Source organism: Cololabis saira, chromosome 6 (genome assembly GCF_033807715.1).
Source record: "Cololabis saira isolate AMF1-May2022 chromosome 6, fColSai1.1, whole genome shotgun sequence".
NCBI lineage: Eukaryota > Metazoa > Chordata > Actinopteri > Beloniformes > Belonidae > Cololabis > Cololabis saira.
In genome coordinates, this window is record NC_084592.1 from 8,166,023 (window position 1) to 8,185,483 (window position 19,461).

The window sequence follows — 19,461 nt, forward strand, 5'->3', positions numbered from 1 at the left end:
AAAATTGTAAGGCCTTTGAATATCGGATCATCTGGAGCAGGGCTATTCAATTGGCGGCCCGCGGGCCACATGCGGCCCACCAGGAGCTTTTATGTGGCCCCTGGTCATATTTCAAAAAAGGGGGTGTTCGTTGAAAAAAAAAAAAAAAAAATTTTTTTTTTTTTTTTTAAATAATGTTTTTATAACTGGCTACTATGGACTAAAATGGTTGTGCTCAATGCTTAATATAATATTCAAATAAGGAAATCTTGGTGGAAACTGGTGCTTTGTCATTATGGCGTGTTTTATTAAAAGTAGGTCAATATCAATTTCATTAAGTTTGCTCAATGCATGGTTTCAAAATAAACTTGCATTCAAAATAATATTTCTTTATCTGAATATTATATTTAACATTCACAATTACTAAATCTGGAGACAATTAATACATAATTCATATGTAAACTAGATATATTCAAATGTATAATACAAATGTATTATATTTACATAAGTCTTCGTCTTTGAGTGCAAAATACATTTTGAAAACCCCCACATTTTCAAATTGTGCGGCCCTCTCCATACAGTCCTTTTGCAGATGTGGCCCCCGGCCGAATCTAGTTGAATACCCCTGATCTAGAGAGCATATCTAGAGAAATCTCTTGGGTTTATGACATTCGCAGATCCGTGCATTCAGTTTTCATTCTGTTATCCACCGCCTCCCAGCTTTTTATAAACTGGGGATGTGATAAGTTTGATTTGTTTCGGTAAGACTTCCCATCGTAGTGGCTTACAGAACAGCAGCAGGGTGCTCACGACATGAAGGTGACACCTTCAGTTGCCGTCTGCTCAATGGAAAGCGACGCTTTCTTGAAGTAATTAAACTCGCTCGCGGAAAGTCGGCATGTTTTCCAGGGTGAGATGTCATTAGCTCCGGGTCTCCTGGAGGTCTGCCACCATTAGAAGCTGGTGAGGCATCAGATCCACAGGGATGGGTGTCAGGAATCTCACCCATCTGTCTCAACAGGCCCGGGATGGGGCGGAGGAGGTGTATCTATATGCAGACAATGTGGGACTGTGAGTGGCAGGAGGACAATAAAGCTAAGTGCTAAATGAAGCTGAGCGCCTCTTTCACAGGTCAAAGGTGATTCGTCATCTGCCCCTTTCTGCACACTGAATCCTTTCAGATGTAATTGCTGTGAAAACGGAGGGATATGTTCTCTGCCAAAACATCAGTCAGACCACAATAAAACAGTTGCAGTTGTCCGTCAGCTGTCTCTCTGTTCAGGGAGGGAAACTCACAGAACAATCTCCCAGTGTTGTCTTAATGTAAACACTGTACTGCAGGCCGCTGGCTTTATTTACGCCACGCTGCATATGTACACGCTCTCTGTTTTGTTAGCATTCGAGTTCAGAGCTACAGCGTTCTCACCGATGGAGCACAGGGGGACGTAAACAGCTGGAGATGAGAAACTGAGTTTAACCTCTGGGCTTATATGAGCCAGACGTGTCAAACGCTCTGTGTAACTGCTTCAGATGTTTTCACAGCGACCCGTCTCTGATGGATCAAAGCAAAGGCCCTCAGAACTGATTTATATTTCTTTTATCACCCTCTTGCTGCAGCTGGTGAATCTGGAAACAGATTCTGGACCTCAGACGGAAGCTTCTGCATTTATTATTGAAATTCAGATGGTAAACAACCCATTTTTCTTGCGTTATTATTTTCCTCTGTGGGAACGTAATTACCTGTGGAGAGAAGCAGTGAGAGGTATGCTGTTACCATATTTGAGCGCAGAGTAAATGTACACATTTTGAGCAAAGCTACTTAATCTGAGGGGCTGGAAAAAAAACGTGAAAAAGGAGCTCCTTAGAGCCAGCACACCAAACTAACCCATCCTTGTTAAAACACCACCAAGGGTTTTAGACCGCGTTAACCTAAACACTGTCCAAAACAAAGTCCCCCACTCTAATATTTCAACTTTAGCTCCGATCAGGGCACGTGTCTGCTCTGGCATCGTCCCGATAAACAATGCCACAACATTTATGTCCATCCTGAGTTGCAAGATCTTGTATTGCAGATGGGAGAGTCGGACCGGTGCGTGAAGTCTTCTCCGGTTGGAGGCCTGTGGAGGCCAGTCCACGTGTGAAGTCTCATGCTCCCTGAACCACTCTTTCACTATTTGTGCCTGATGAATCCTGGTATTGCCAACTTGGACTACGCCTGCGCCCTCAGGGAAGAAAACATCTGCCTGTGGAGTAACCTGGTCATCCAGTACCTTCAGTACCTTCAGCTGACATTGTAACGCTGCTGAAACTGGACCTCACCAACTGCAGCAACCCCAAGATCATAACCCCAAAAGGCTACACAGCTGTTTAGTCCCTTGAGTTCCCTCCATGTTGTGCATGTGGAAATGCTCTTACTTTCACTATTAAACATTCAGCAGTTTTTTTGAAGTGATCACAATCATGCAAGATATTTTTCAGAACAAATGTCTTCCTCTAGGATGATGGTTCCCCACTATCCCTCCAACTTTAACAATGCGTCTGACAGGTCCTTAACCCAACTTTAGTGGTTTCAGGAATCTGCTTAGATGTTTTCTGTGCTTGATAACAATAATTTGACCCTCAACATCTTTTCCACGACCACAGGATGTGTCCTCCAACATGGTTGATTAAGAAATGAGAAGCTACTCACTGCATCATCCATCCATCAATTTTATATACCCGATTAATCCTTTGCAGGGTGATGGGGGGGGGGGGGGTCTATCACAGGCTCACCGCATCAGTTAGGGTTAAATAACTTGTTGCCACCTGAAAAGTCATAATCCAGGCAGTAATCAACCAATCAGAGCCTTTTAAATATTTTCCTGGTTAAATCTGATTTCAATTTTACTTACTTTTATGAGGATCATCTAAATATGAAACCAGCCCCCCTCAGGGCTACATGGGCAAGGTGTATCTATGTGAGTTGGGGCTGATAAATGCTGCACAACAGGATATATCTCTATGGTTTACAAACAGAGTAAATACATAGTAGATGTAAATAGAAAGAAGGAATGCAACGAGTGTGCCAGTGATACTTGTTGTGGTCTGCGTCGACGTAACGTTTATATTTCTGTCTCTATATCTCTGCAGCAGGAGTTGGTGTTAGGTCCCAGGTTTGTTACTACAGGACGCAGGTAGATAAATCATGCATTAGCCTCATCCCAAGTGCTCCTGGTATTTCCACGGTAAACTACAATTTCTGACAAAATTTAGTCAGACAGCGGGGATGTCGACGAGGAGCAAAAAAGGAGAGAGAAGAGGACATTTAAACCATTTCTTCCGTCGATTATCATTGAAAAAGCCATTTGGTAGATTAAATAATAAGAAGCCCCCCCCGCCCATATCTGCAGACAGAGATGTTAGAGCAAAGGAGGAGGGACTGCAGAGCAACAGAGGCTGTAATCCTGAACACGTTACTGCAAAGAAGTGCCTCTGTACACCTTTACCTGAGGCCCCTGGTAAGGTGGTACATCGTCAGCTTAATTGTTGCCAGGCAACAAACCTTTGGAGCCCCTATCTCTCTCACAGCTACAGTCCATCTTTATTAAGCTGCTTAGCTGCTCATGTTTTATCTTTGATCTATTTTTCTTCAATAATTAAAGCTAGGGTCTACGATCTTGAGTTTAAAAAAAAAAAAGACACCTACTCCCCACACAAACTCCCTCCCCCCTGTGCTCTGCCTTACATGAAGCTCCCGCTTCCAAAACCCTCTGGTACGGGAGCCAGCAGGACCAAAAACAAGCGCTGCTTCGGCAAATACTCTCTCTAAATATGTCGTGTTGCCGTACTTTGGGAGGTGGGGAGTAGGGCGAGGACTGTCCAATCACTGACATTCAAGCAGATTGACCAATAGGTGCCGTTCGGGCCGAATGGCACCTATTGGTTGACTTCTTTGCAGGATTACAGCAGATAGAAGAAATATTTTCTTTTGGTTCTTTTTGCTAATCATATTTCATACGTAACACTATTGGGCCATAACAACCTTATAAATGATTTTGATAAAAATGTACAATATGTAAAATCGTAGACCCTAGCTTTAATGTCCCAATAATATAAACTCATTCAATTCAGTTAAGGCAGATTAAAAAAAAAAAGATAAAGAAAAGTATTTAAAACTTTGTAGTAATATACGGCTTGTGTTTGTCTGATGCAAAACATTCTTGAAGGTCGGCTGCACCTTCTTACGCTGAGGACAAGTACGATGCATTACTGCCGAGACATTTCTCTTCACCATCCGTGTGAACTGCCGTGAGCCTCTGATGACCTCGCTGACTTGTTATTCTCAGACTCCGGCAGCTTCCTTCATTATACCAGTAATAATTATACTGCTGTGCACTTGTTCTCGTGGCCCTGCCATCTACATGTACCTTTGCTGCTATTAGAATGACGCAAACCTTCATTTACGTCAGATCTGCCTCCATGGGTCCTTATTTAGCTCTTCTGATGTACTTTTGAGACACTTCCAAACCAGAACTAACCGTTTAATCACTAGTTCAGAACTTTAACTTAAATCCAGGGAAGAAAAGATGGTTAAGTTAAGGAACAGATTACTTTTGAAACATCCTCAAATGTGCAAAAATTAGTTTAAAGAAGCCATCTTCATTCTTAAGTCAAAGCTCTCACAAAAGACAAAAAACAAGACCAATGCTGCCAATATATTGATCATGCTGTGCAGGCTGGGTTTTCCCTGGTATTGATCGCTGACAGCTGTGACTCAGCGTGAAATTGGGATTCTAGATTTGAATGCCAGGTCGTCACTTGGCTGTCAGCTTGCTTATTTGCTAATGGCTTTCCTTTAGGGGTGGAATAATGTTTTGCCAAATCTCATCGGTTATCCAGTACCAGTGTCAGCCACTCCTGGAGGACATTTTCAAAATATCTCATCCACCAACCTGCTGTTGAACTTCTCCGGGTGCTTTTCCCGCATCAGATGAAAGCGGTGGGCGATGGAGGCATCCTGCACAGGAGGACAGAGGAGACAACACTGACGTCAGCCCGGTGTAGGACAAAGGCTACAGCAATGAAAACACTTGTTACACCTCATCAGTGCTAAGCAACGCCTTTACTTTCTTAAGACACGCCACAACACGAAGTTGTGTCGCGTTTTAAGGGCTTCCAGTGTTCAGGAGCACCTAAGACAGCGTCGGCCCACAACCACCCCGTCATGACTTCACAGGTCCAGTTAGGACAGGGGAATACAAATGTGTGAGAAAACCATTGAGATCTAATAGAAACCTTTCATAAGGAGAAAGTATAATTTGCATGTTTCTCCGACATTGCACAAAATCATAATCCCTTCTAGGAATCTGGAAGGATGAGGGTTCGGCACTCGAGACCTGCTCTGGGAACCGAAGACGTTTCTAAGGAAAACTGTCAGAATCAGAATTATTTCTGGGGATAAACCTCAGAACCAAGGTTTGTTTCTGAGGATAAAGGTCAGAACCAGAGTAGTTTCTGGGTATGAAAGTCAGACATCAGAACCAGAATCGTTTCTGAGGATGAACATCAGAACCAGAGAATTTTAAAACAAAAAACTATGATGACAGTTTTGTTCAGTTTCACACCACAGAACAAAACAGAACCACAGGAAGAAAGGGACAGAATAAGAAGTGAAATACTTCATCCCTTCTTCAGCACCAGAACGTCTAATGAGTGTTCTGAGTAGAAAAGTTGGTAAAACTTCACGGTCCCTACTGAGGTTTGGATTAGATTCAGGACATATGTTTTTAGAGAACATGAAAGATCATGTGTTCATACTATCTGCAATGAAAATAAATTTAAATATCGCAGACATTTCTTTTTAAATTTGCACCTTCCCAATATCAATTATAACAGACATCTTAGAAAACTGCGTCCCGAGGACACTCGGGACGCAGTTTTCAGAGAAAACACTTGGTTGGTATTGTAGGAGGGAGAACTGTTTCTGTGCTGTAAATGTGCCCGGAGGCTCAGGAACACATGATCTTGACCAGGAAACTGCCCATAAAAAGCCTTTTTCTTATGTTGTTTGCTTGATCTTTTTTTAACTTGTTGCTGTGACATTTGTAACTCTAGAAATATGAAGCAGAATAAACCGCCTGCAGTAACCTAGCCTTGAGGACAAAGATGAGGACAGAGCTCTAACTCGCAGCAGTGAATAAAAGGTCACAAGTTGATCTGAGCGGGGTTGAGATCAGACCCCCCCTTCCCCCGGTGTGTGTTTGACCCCTGACCTCCGGGGCAAAGGTGAACGTAAGCCTGATCAGTCACAAGAACAGTGCAGACAAACACCGGCAGCCGTTACCACGGTGACCACAGTCCTCTGAATCTGAAACCATGAAGAAATCATTCTCCTGCGACTCATTTATTCCACGAACGCTTGACAGTCACAGGATTCACGTTTGAGCAGTGATTATCAGCGTACAGAACACGCTTCTATCTGCCAGTGAAGCACCGAAACACAGAGGCTACAGCAGCACTTAACGTGCAGTGAAATGCTTTATGCACACACACACGCACTCGCACTCACACTCACACACGCACATGTGCTCTGAGTGGATGTGATCAGTTACAGCCTTGATTTGACCTCGGGGTGAGCTTGACCAGAGCTGCCTCTGCTGTCCTCCAGCCCGAGGACGTAGTCTGCGTTTCACAGATAAATAGCCGCTGCGCATACCAAATACGTTCAAGATCGACTAAATGTCAGAAGAAGTCATATGGTTAGTGTAGATTTAACTCCTGCGTGCAGCTCGTGTGAAGGAGACGGTATACAGCAGCAGTGCGCGGCGGGTGGAGGGCGTTCCGTATGATGGAGGAGTCGGGAGTCAAAGATATCTTCTTTTAATCCGTAATAACATCTGGTAAACAAAAACAAGCGCAGATGATTCTGTGAGGCATCCAGGGTTTCAAACTTAGTTATGTTTAGTGAGTTAAGGAGTTGACTGATATTTAGTTATATTTAGTGACTTTTCAGAGCTCTCTTGCAACTTTTTAGAAAAAAAAAGGCAACTTTTTTTTTCAAATCTAGCGACTTTTTCAGATCTTACTGGAGACTTGTAGTGTAAACGCACGTGTTTTTTTTTTTTTTTTACGCTGGTGCATCCGCAGGCCCCTCTAACGAAATATGCAAAGTTGCTGAGTGAGAAGAGTTGCAGGGACATCATCAATATGATTGTAAAGACAAGCATAAATTCATTAAGAACAGATTATTAATGTCTCATCATAATTCATGTAATTATTCAATTCAATACTATTCAATGTCACTACAGGATAAAGGAAGAGGGATAGAACTGTGACATAAAAAAAACAAGAAACCAACAAAGACAAAGTTCATTTGAAGTTTTAAGCATTTACCTTCCATTTTACCTCTCTCACCACTTTATTCCTTTCTCTTGCAGCATCCATTACAATCATATACAAATGCGCAAATTAGGTGATGATGTCATTTATCGATTTACTTGCTGAGGAGTTGGCAACACTGGAGGGATCATAAAGCCGCAACTTTTAATAGTCTTGGATTAGAATTACAACACACACACACACACATATATATATATATATATATATATATATATATATATATATATATATATATATATATATATATATATATATATATATATATATATATATATATAGATAAGTATGCACTCCGTGTTGAAGCCAAACCGGAAATAAGGAACACTGCTGTTCCTCGGCTGACCACTTGGCAGATGATGTGACAGGCTGTGGATTGGCCCGCATCGGTCCAAGGGCAAAGCTTTGCTGAAAGCGGGCAGCTTGTGCTTTTAAATGCAGCCGTCATGTCTAATTTGGACACTGGAGGGATACTTGGAATAAGGAAGTATCCTGTTGCAAATGTTCACCAGCAGCTCTGCAGCTTTACAGCATGTGGATTGGCTGAAGGTGCCTGGAGATAAGGCGGCTCATTTCAGGATCCCTTCAGCAAAGCATGCTGGGATGTGTAGTCAATCCACGTGTGACATCGCAGGGCTTACCCGACTGCAACAGGTCAGACCCAGCCAAGCAACCGCACTTTTTCTCATGTCGTTTCGGGAGCAACAGTTCACAACAAGTTTGACAAAAACGAACTTAAAGTGATATGAATTAGACTTCCTCCACATACATATGTATACTGTAGTTTGCACAGTCTGGTAAGTCGACCTTTATTCACAATAACTCTGAATATTGTTCAGTTGTAACTAATATAGAAAAATACTTTCACATTTTAAATCATTCGTCTTCCATGAATCCAGAAATAAAAAGTGGAGGTGGTTAGCGTCGTACTATGTCTTGTTCTCGGATTGGTTCATCGTTGCCAGCGATACTGGACACCTCAAGTTAGTGTGAAGTTGGAATAACATTTGATTATAACTGGATTATGATACAGATTTGAAAACTGGGTTTATGCTAAAAATCTGACATTGGTTTGACGTCTAATTATAGTAAGAGTAGATGTTGGATGTTGGTTGCTTCCAGCGCTATATAATTAGTTATCTAACGTTGTCTGGTTGTGCAACTCGTAACCAACCAAGGACTGACTTTAAAGGGGAACCTATTATGGCATCTAATACCTATTTTAAACAGGCCTTGAATGTCTTAAAAACAAGCTTTTTAGAGAGCCATGTCTTTATCATCCCAGTCTCTAACCTCATTATCTATGCGGATTCTGAGTGGGCGGAGCTATGATAATGAGGCTCTGTGCTGATTGGCTGCCTGAATGACGCGATACACCGCTATGAAAAAATGGCAGAAGCTCCGGCCGGCGGAGTTAGTTGTGGGCGTGGTTTCACGCATCGGAGGCCAACCTATGTAAATCGCGCCCGTCGTTACGTAACGACAGGAGCAGAATCTGAACGGCTCGTAGATCCACATCACACCGGACGGCTCATCCGGGCGGCTGTACAGACACTGCAGAATTTGGTTGCTTTCCTCCTTCTCTGAGTTGGCAGGCTGAGGGGAGACCACTTTATAGATGTTAAAGCAAGAAAAAACGTGTTTTTCATAATAGGTCCCCTTTAATGTGTCAGCTGGACGGTCCGACCATCAATCAAGCTGAGCGGCTTCGTGGCTACCAAAGTCACACTGAAACTGCACTATTTTTGAGTGCACTGTACCACATAAAACTAGTTTGAGGTCAGTAAGCACATTGAAATTCATACATAAGACGCACCTACTTATGGGGCGCACTGCCGGTTTTTGAGACAATTTAAAGATCTTAAATGTGTCTTATAGTGTATATATATATATATATATATATATATATATATATATATATATATATATATATATATATATATATATATATATATATATATATATATATATATATATATATATATATATATACACACACACACACACACACACACACACACACACACACACACACACACACACACACACACACACACACACACAGACACACACATACACACACACACACACACACACACACACACACACACTGTCCTTCTTTTAGCAAGAAGGACAATGAGAGTCGGACAGGTGCGATGACACACATCCTTCACTCATCACTCTCAGAACCATGAAACCGTCCTCCCGGAGCACCGTGGTCCGAAGCCAAAGGCTAAAGCAAAGTCCCAAGACCTCAGAGCATCAGCAGATATCAGATCTTAAAATAGAGATGCATCTGCTGCTTTAAATGGCTCCGAACTTGATACTGGAGGCTGCAGAGAGATACATCGCAACCAACTTTAGCCACAGACCTGCAACTGAACACCTCACTATTATAATTCTCATGGCAGGGTTACTCATCAGCCCAGAAATGCGTGTAAAAACATGCATTTGGAGAGGGAGGCTTGTTTACAATCTGGTGCAGGAGCGAAACATGGAGTTGTGCTTTTTTCCTTCCATCTCTGAGTTTGGTACACTGAGCAGCACAGCACATGCGGATCAGAGCCAGTGCATGACACATAGTTGTTGGAAGGCTTTCCAAAACATGACATACTGTTTTATGTAACCAAATCTTGTCTCATACTGCTGCTGGCTGCGAAGAAGAAGACAAAGAAGAAGAATTAAAAAAAGCCAGCAACAACATGTGACCTTTGCCTATAGTTGAGAAGAATGTTTTGATTTTTTTATTTGAAGCTTTGCATGTGGTCTGTGGGGGCAAGAGGAGGTGCAAATGGATTAAAATGGGGGAGGGAAAGTATGGAGGCAATAAAAAAAAAAACAAAAAAAAAAAACACTGGGCTGGAAAATGTCACCTCAGCGGGACCCTCCGCACCCGGCAAAGGAGGAGATTGTCAGTTCAGCCCTTTTCCTGTTAAACTGCCCTGTGGTAAGGTTTAGTCAGTTTAATGTCAGTCAAAAATGTCTGAGAGGGCTTCAAATCTGTCCTGTGATGTAAAACTACATCACTGGAAAACTTTAGTTCCTGCAAAGAGTTCAAATCACCAACCAGACTTGAAACCTCACTTTGAAGCAAGCATTTCTTACAGTTTAGGAACCGTTTCATGCAGCAGCGCTCCTGATACCAGAGCTGGTTAGAGTCTAAAACAGCAGCCTGAGGTGATTTTTGTGTGGTTTTATATATATATATATATATATATAAATATAATATATTTATATTCTGCCTTTATCTGCCAGCCTGTGGCGTGAAAGTTGTTCTCTCGTTGATCTTTGTGAGATCTTTCTGTAACTTTCATTTACAAGCATTCAACAATGCTGATGAGTCATCCTGCACTTTTGGGCACATTAGGCAATAACTTTGTATAAAATAAAACACTTCCATGTGTTTATTTACTCCCATTTTCATGCCCTTTGCATTTGGGTCCTACTCTTGGGTCCTATCCTCAGAATAAAAATAGTTTTTTACCTGCAGCCTCTTCCTACATTACAACACGTCACTGAGTCTGCTGCATCTGATGGCTACTTTAAGAATTTAATTATTTTCACGTTCCTTTCTAATTTTTTACTTGCAATTCTATTCCCTTATGTTTCTTGGCTATTACAAACTAACGGTCATCAAATAAAGGTATGCAGTCAGGATTAGTAAGAAAGTAAACGGTAAGGGTTTCGTGGTTAGAGAACAGAGTTAGGGCTAGAAGCTACATCAGCTACTTTGCCACTATCAAGTGAAAGCCAAATGTACTGAGACTGGCCAGGCCAGTTACGTTCCCTCCTCATTTCTGGTCCTTAATAGATCAAATCAGGCCTGGTCCGCCATTTCTGGCCACACTTTTCTGAGGAGCCAATTAGGATTGATGGGGCAGTCGGCGGTATCGTGGTAGAAGTTCATCAATTCCGGGATTCGTTCAAAAGCTTTATTTAAAGAACCGTTCAGCACTTGATCTGAGCTCATTCAGAATCACCGAACTGGAGCAGGACTGAGCGGTACATGATACAGCTCACGAGTCCTGCCAGTGCTGTTGCTTTGACAAACAAACCAGATTCCTCTTAAAACTCTCAATCTTTTATACATTTTTACGCTGAATATTGCATGATGACTGTTGGTTTTATATGATTTTTTTAATTCTTTATAACTGGTCTACAGTTTGTCATTGCTCTTAGACTTGTTGAGTCAGATTCTGGCCGTTTTCAGCTGCTGATCGTCTCCCGGGTCTCAGCTTCACCATTGGCTGTTAGGATGTTCATACACGTGTTGTTTTATCACCGTTGCTGACAATGATCCTGAAACAGCTGCACCAGAGAAACTCTTCGCTTCTTTGCATCCCTCCCAATAGCACCACCACAACGCACCGTTCTGGGCAGATCAGAGGGGCAGCAGTGGACGGTGGGAGCAGGAATGATATTATGCATGACAAATGAGGTGTTAGCCTCGCCTCACCTGGCAGTAGTGGAAATGGGTTTTGTTACAAGGGTTGCAATTCCTGTCATGTGTTGTTGATATTTCGTCACCCAAAATGCACCGCATACCTATACACTACCTTATCAAAAACCTATCATGCATTTTCAGTTGAGCCTGAATCAAATGCTGAACCAGAATCAGGTTTCTTTCAGTAACCATCTATCCAGTCCAAATGATGCTAATCAAACATCTATAGGTATTATATCACGTTATTCTCTCCGGAAACACATTTAAGATCTGAAATCATCTGTTTAGGCTTCGTAAGGACTTGCGTGATGTGAATGAGTGTGTTTGTGAGTCCGGTCCTGCTGTCTTTAAGACCAGCCAGGTGTCACTCAGCACGGTCATTCATTACTGCGGTAACCTGGCCTGAACCTGGCACGCGCTGACTTCCTGTCACCGATACTTCCCCTGACCTTCAGTCCGTGCCAGGACCACTCCATCTACAGTAACACAAACACACATGCATCTTTCTATGTGCACACTCTGCCCTGCTTGTGTAAGTGATGTCTAAAGAAAAAAAAATAAAATACCAGACTTGCTTCGTTAAGAAGTTGAATCTTTGTGCCGTTATGATGTGAGATGAAGGTCAGTGCGCCTTACAGCTTTACTGAGGTATAAAACCTTTAAAAGACTCATGTCTAACACACGTGATTAAAATACATGTAACATACCCTGAAGCAGATCAGCAGCCTCCTAAATGTGTCTGCAGTACGATGAATCAAACAACACAATATGTTTAATTAACTTGTTTTTTAAATTGAAAAATTCCCACTTAGGGTTTCTGAAAAATGTTGAGGAGTAGGTTGAAGTTTTCCAGCGGCGCAATCTTTGACTTTTGGGGTAAAATTAACCTCTTGCAGGGATGCAAAGTCAAGAGGCCGCCATTCTCTTTATAAAAAGACACTCGTCTAAAACCTCCGACGACTTCTTGGCTTTGCTTTTAGAAAGAAGGATAAAAAGGCTGAAATTGCATTTTCAATTTTGGACATTTTGACCAGCTGGGCACAAGTCGACACTTCAGCGAGGCCTGAGCCGGAGCTTCATCTGCTGGCTGGCGAACAGATCAAAAAGAGTTGCAAAGACATGCAAAGCAGTTACGGGGTATTTCAAAAGGACCAGGAAGAAATGGAAAGATACAAGGAGACACAAGGCAGTTACAAAAGAATGGAAAAGAACAAACCAACCCAAAACAAAGCAGTGTCTTTGATCCCGGTCTAGGCTCTGGCTGCAAAAGGGGCTCATTTGCATATCAGTGATCAGGAGCTTGTTGCCCCAAAATCAACGTCTTTGGTCTTAATAGATCTATTTATGAATTCAAGGAGTTTTCAACTGTATAAAAACCACTTCTTCCAGAGATGTCGATTATTCAGCCTTTTGTTTCCAATGTCATGAAGGAACTTTAAATCACAACGTTTGAGCTAACGCAGAGGAAGATTCTCCAGGGAAACTTGGGTGAACAAACATCTTTGCGTGACGTCACTAAAAGTTTCACAAGGACAAAGACTTCTGACCTCATACGACCCAGGAAAGCTGCATCAAACCCCCTTTTTCTCCCTCCCGTTGGCCTGAAGAAGCAGCAGACTTATAAGTCCATCAGAGGAGGCACGCGACAGTCTACACCCCACTGGACGATGGAGGAGTCAAGGAATGTTGTAGGAACTAGCCATGAATACTGGGAATCGTGTAACATTGCACACCCAGCAAGCAGCCATGTGCACCGGGATGCATGCACATACATGAGCATTTACACCTGACGTGTGCTGCAGCAGGGTCAACTTCCTCACTGAAACATGAGGCGGCGTCTTTCACAGCTGCTGACATGGTGTGATTTCCTTCTCTTAAATTCCTCCCTTGAGATTCTTTCCAGGCTGCAGGGTCAAGCGAAGGAACACGGACCTGCCTGAGTGTGCACCCGGTTCCTCTGCTGGCTCTGTGTCTGAATAACGTTGATATTGAGCCCTCTTTTGAAGCTGAATGAGGAGGCGTTTGCTTCACAGGCAGCCATCCCCACGTGCTTAAGTCAAACCGTCAGCCCGGGTGACCAGATCACTACTCAGTTCCCCTTTGAACAGTGACGTAATGCTGCTCAACGGGACAGTGACTGAATCCTATGAACACAAACCTCACAGATGTTTAAAGCTTCTTACCAAACATAAATACCTGCTTGAATAACACTGAGGCTGAAAAACCTAGATATACAGGACTGTCTCAGAAAATTTGAATATTGTGATAAAGTTCTTTATTTTCTGTAATGCAATTAAAAAAACAAAAATGTCATACATTCTGGATTCATTACAAATCAACTGAAATATTGCAAGCCTTTTATTATTTTAATATTGCTGATTACGATTTACAGTTTAAGATTAAGATTCCCAGAATATTCTAATTTTTTGAGATAGGATATTTGAGTTTTCTTAAGCTGTAAGTCATGATCAGCAATATTAAAATAATACAAGGCTTGCAATATTTCAGTTGATTTGTAATGAATCCAGACTGTATGACATTTTTGCATTACAGAAAATAAAGGACTTTATCACAATATTCAAATTTTCTGAGACAGTCCTGTATATCTTCGTTATCAGAGTAAATCAGAGTGAACCCTGACTTACAGCTCAGCTGAGCCAACCAACAGGTGAAGACAAAAATATCAAGCCTTAAACCTTGTTAACATTCTTACAAGGTGTTTTATGTGTTACAAGATATGTCATGAGCAAAATTAGCCATCACCACCATTGATCTATGAACCTGCAGAGCATCTACACTCTCACAGGCATTCAAGCTGTAGCATACCGTAGCATCTGCACCATAGCTGGCACAGTCTCCAGATATGAAACTTGGCATTTCAGAGGACTCTGACTACTTATCAGCTGCAACCCACGCACGATCTGCTCTGTTTTGGTTGTCAAGTTTGAGGTGCATGAAGAAATTAAACAAAAGGAAGCTCTGCACCACAGGCTACAGTGCTGCATGAAAAAGCTGGTGTTTGGTTGTTTAATACATATGTGCAAGTGAAAAGCACAACAATTGATGGACTCTACTAGGGCTGGGTATCGATTCAAATGTCAAGAATCGATTCGATTCCGATTCTTAATATTTAGAATCGATTATCATGATTCGATTCGATCCGATTCAATATTGATTTGGCTTAGTGTTATTTAAAATGTTTTTTGAGCTGTTGCCTGAATTATATGACTGTAAAATAACTAGTGAAATAATAATTTCACAATAATTATTGTGAAATAAATTACTCACACAGACCTTTCAATATCCATTTAAAGTGCAAAAAAGAAAGAAATTGCAACAGTTCATGCAGTAAACAAATCATTTTAGCTTATCTAATTTATTCTGTCACCACGCACATCTATTGCCATGAAGCACCTGGCATTTTTCAGAAGTGTCATGACAAACTGTATGTCCGACTGCTGGGATTAAAGTTCACCTGGCGAAAATGATGAAATTAAAAAAAAAAAAAAAAAAAAAAAAAAAAAAATCATTAGACATAAGAATCGATTTTTAAGAATTAATATGAGAATCGATTTAGAATCGGAAAATCTATTTTTTCAACACAGGCCTAGACTCTACCAGCTCTGTATGGAAGTGACACATCAGTCAAACGTTACATAGTATGTAAAAGACTTGACGATCATGTTCATTTACAAGGTCAGGGCTTTACAGCTGCTCTATGAGGAGCACGTCATGATAAGCTGGGGCCATATACGAGGGGAGGACCTCGGAAACAAGGAGGAGAAGCTACTTAATGTGTATCATGCTTCGTCTGTGAAGATGACAGATGTGAAATGTTCAGTTTATGGCTGCCACGTCACCCAGTCAGATACTGCAACGTGGTTTCCTCAGCCTTGAGGAACTCCTCGTCTCGCTATCATTAAACCCCACACAGGTCCAGCGAACAGGTGTCAACCTCGTTACTTCAGACCAGGCCCGTGTTTAAATGTACCTCCAGAGGCGGGTTATTGCCAGCTCCATACCCGACCCCATGTCAGTTAATGTGAAAAAGACTAGTGAAATGCTAACTTTGCAATCTAAAAGAGACTGAGGAGAGATGGGATAGATCCACGTTACCCGGAGTATGGATAAGTGGATATAGATAATGGATGGATGGATGGATGGATGGATGGATGATGGATGGATGGGTAATTAAACGGTCAGAAAGGTAGAGGTGTAAAATCCACCCAAAGTGTCTCTATGGTTTAGCGATCTGACACATTTCATACAGTTGGAGAAGATCAAATATACTCTCGGGGGGTCCAAGGACACATTTTTTTCTGTCTGGGATCCGGTGTTACTGTACATCAGCAAACTTAGAACTGTGTCCACTTAGATATAGCATGGCAGCCACCTGTATGTGTGTGTATATGTGCTTATGTGCATGTTGACTTGCTATATTCATAATTGGTCTGTTTTATTTGTTTTTGTTTTTTATTTTTCATTCAATTTTACAATTCTGTTGGTTAGGTGTCCAACCTGTTCAGGGGATGGGAGGGCAGGGGTGTTAAAATATAAAAATGAGCATATCCATGTGCTGTGCTATTAATGCTCAATAAATAAAATTATCACAAAAAAAAAGGTAGAGGTGTAGCAGAAAGAGAGCAGGACAGCTGAAATCGGCAGAGATCGCCATCACCACTGAAGTGTTATTTGTGCGGCCTGGAAATAATTAAGCTGATGATGTTACATGCAGCATCAGGTGAAAACACGTAAAAACATAGATTCAAATTCACTGCCAGCAGTTTAACATCTGGAGTGCAGAGATGCTCCTTCACTGTAACTGCTATAAACAACCAATCCAATCCCACCTCCTGCTGGTAGTCTTGCACCTGTTTAATGGAAGAACCGGATATTAAGAGATTTGGGCGGAAACAGATCTACCGTTACTGACTAAGGAGGATGACGTAGAGTCATGCGCAATATAAAGTCTTTTTTTATGGCAAAAATGTAGAAAGGTACAATTATGAACAACACAAATGAGTTTTTTAGGGGATGGAGAGATGAAGGAGAGATGGTTGTTGAAGTGTTCATCTTCGGCCTTGCCAGCCTCCCTTCACCATAGCAACCAATCCCTGAGTGGGCAAGGTTTGTGTTGGGGTGGCAGGAAACGCAGACCTTGTATGGTTGGTAGACCTGATTTAAGGTCTTAGTACTGGCGACATCACTGCTGTGAGTCAGAGTCAGGTTTACTCAGGTGTCGTGTGCTCTCTGCCATCTGTCACCGAGGCTCCCGGAGGTTCGGCGATCTGTCGAGAGCTGTCGGAGCTGGAGAGCAGCCTCACACGCACAACCTTTACGTTCAAATTAAAACACTTTATTCATCCGTTCCCCTCCAAAAGATCAAAACGAGCGACGTGCTGGCCCTTTACCCTCCTTTTCGTCACCACCTCTAATCTCTTTATTCCTCCTGGACATGTTTGAGAAAGAGAAACAAATAAAAAGCTCAATTTCTTTAAGGCTACAACTGCAATGGACTGTTTTTAGCAGCAGGATGTCGCAGAGGGAATATGCTCATGAAATCTACTTAAAATAACCCAGACTGGAAGCATGCGCTTGAGGTGCTTTGAAAGAAAAAGAACGTCACCAGGACGCGGTGGAGCAGGAAAGACTTTGATTATTGCTTCATCAGCTAGTTTTCCTTCCAGTTGAATCACAATGTCATGATAAGCGACCACGTCAGAAAACGCATCCTGTGCTCGTGTGAAATACTCATCTGCATCATCCCAAACCACTAGGGAGACTTCTGAAACTATAAATTGGGTTAAAAACGGTCTAACACGATATTAAAACCTAAAAAAAAGGACCATCATCTTCCAGGAATAAACATAATCAGATAAAAACCCATTTAGTGACTGTGATGGGAGATCACTTCAGTGTTTGTTCCAATCTAATCAGAGAAATTCAACAGTGTGTAATAATGAGTGGTACTCGCAGATGAATCACAACGAGGTATTTCGACTAAACTGGTATGTAGCCTCAAGAAAACCACAAATCAGTGAGACTAATAAAGAAAAGACTTCAGTATGCATGCAGATTTGAGCCTGGAGTGAACATCAGAGGTACTGTGGCCTAATGAATCCATACTTATCCTGTTCCAGGTTTGGAAAAGTGGGTTTCTCCAGTCACGTCTAAGTTCAGCAAGAAATGTGCATCTAAAAACTAGGACTGAATATAATAAGTGAATGAATGATCAGGTTTTTCCATCGGTTCATATTTTCCTTCTCTGATGGGATGCCCGTATTCCAAAATGACAACATCAGGAATTGAGTGTTGGAAACGATCAATACAGAAAATCCCATCAGAAAGATCTTCCAACACTGTCAGAGCTGCACAGTCACCACATACAGTTCTAACACTAGTTCATTTTAACCCAGCGGGCTAGCAGCAACATCCAAATAAACCATTTAAAGCCTCTGACAAAAGTCATTCAACTTAATATTGTAGTAATGGTAACTACTGATGAACTAAGCTCATTTTACCTTTGTACTTGTATTAAAAGGTTGACATTATAATAAGTCAACAAGTCACACTGATCTGTGTACAGTCTACAGACGCCAAAGGAGGATTTCACAGCCTCTGCGTCTAATGCTGGTTTATTTACTCATATATATACGCGGTGGTCCAGTTCTACAGACTCAGAGGCCATGAGCTCTTCTCCTTTTGTGTCCACTAGTAATCAATTGCTCTAAGAACAAGTGTAATGATGGTGTGAAGACAGTGTGAGGTTCACAGTGTCTCACAACGAGAGTATTAACATCATTAGAGTATTAAACATCAGCTCGGGTAGTCATTGGATTAGCTTCTCTGGTATCGTATACTCCTGGATTTGTATTGTTCATTACTTTTGTTGAATACAGTTTGAAAAAACAAAACAAAAAAAAACATGCAGATGTTTTTCGTCTAAGTCAAACCTTAATTATTTTCCAGCAGCTTCTTTTGGCTGTTTAAGGGAATGCATTTTGGTGTCTGAAAATGTTGCTCATGATTATTTGCAGATCTGATCCCACTGGATGAATGTGGACACATTTTAATGCTTTAAGGCTGTCCACTTTGGCAGGGTCTGAATGGGCCGATAGTGTTGCGTTTACCCTCCTGAGACCTGAGCCTTTTTCTTGTTATGCATTTTTCATTTGTCGTTGCTATTTGGGCTTCTTGGGACCTGATAAGTATAAAAACTAACTAATCATCGTTTGACATGATTTAACTGTCCACATATGTTTACATTATGCCCCTGTGTAGCATAACTAAGTATTACGGTATAGACAACCCTGTGACGGCGACGCATGTGGACGCCAGGTCTTGTTTGGACTGTGTGACCGTTCCAGTTAAGCTGATGCATCTGATCATGACGACTCAATGACAGCCTGGTGATGGATGTCATCGACATGCTAGCAGCACACACAGGCCTCAAATAAAAGGATGTTTTGTCCTGATTTCCACTCAAGTTTGAGAGGAGAGCTCATCCTGCTCTTTATTTGAGGAAAAAACACTTTAAGAATGTTCAAACTGGAACTAGAGAGTCAGTGTTACCTGCACGTTGTGTATGTGCACTCATGCGGATGTCAGCGGGGGCTCAGTTGTGTAGCATCACTGAGGTGCATCATCTCCCTGCAAAAACACAC

General features: G+C 41.8%; 1 protein-coding gene across 3 annotated transcripts in view; it reads right to left on the reverse strand.

Moving 5' to 3' along the window:
- LOC133445751 (diacylglycerol kinase beta) overlaps positions 1-19,461 on the reverse strand; it is a 123,317-nt gene that overhangs the window by 35,545 nt on the left and 68,311 nt on the right. For all 3 annotated transcript variants that reach the window (XM_061723164.1, XM_061723165.1, XM_061723163.1), the window contains one exon: positions 4,911-4,975. In XM_061723164.1, coding sequence (XP_061579148.1) covers positions 4,911-4,975 — 65 coding nt within the window. The remainder of the gene's footprint in view (positions 1-4,910; positions 4,976-19,461) is intronic.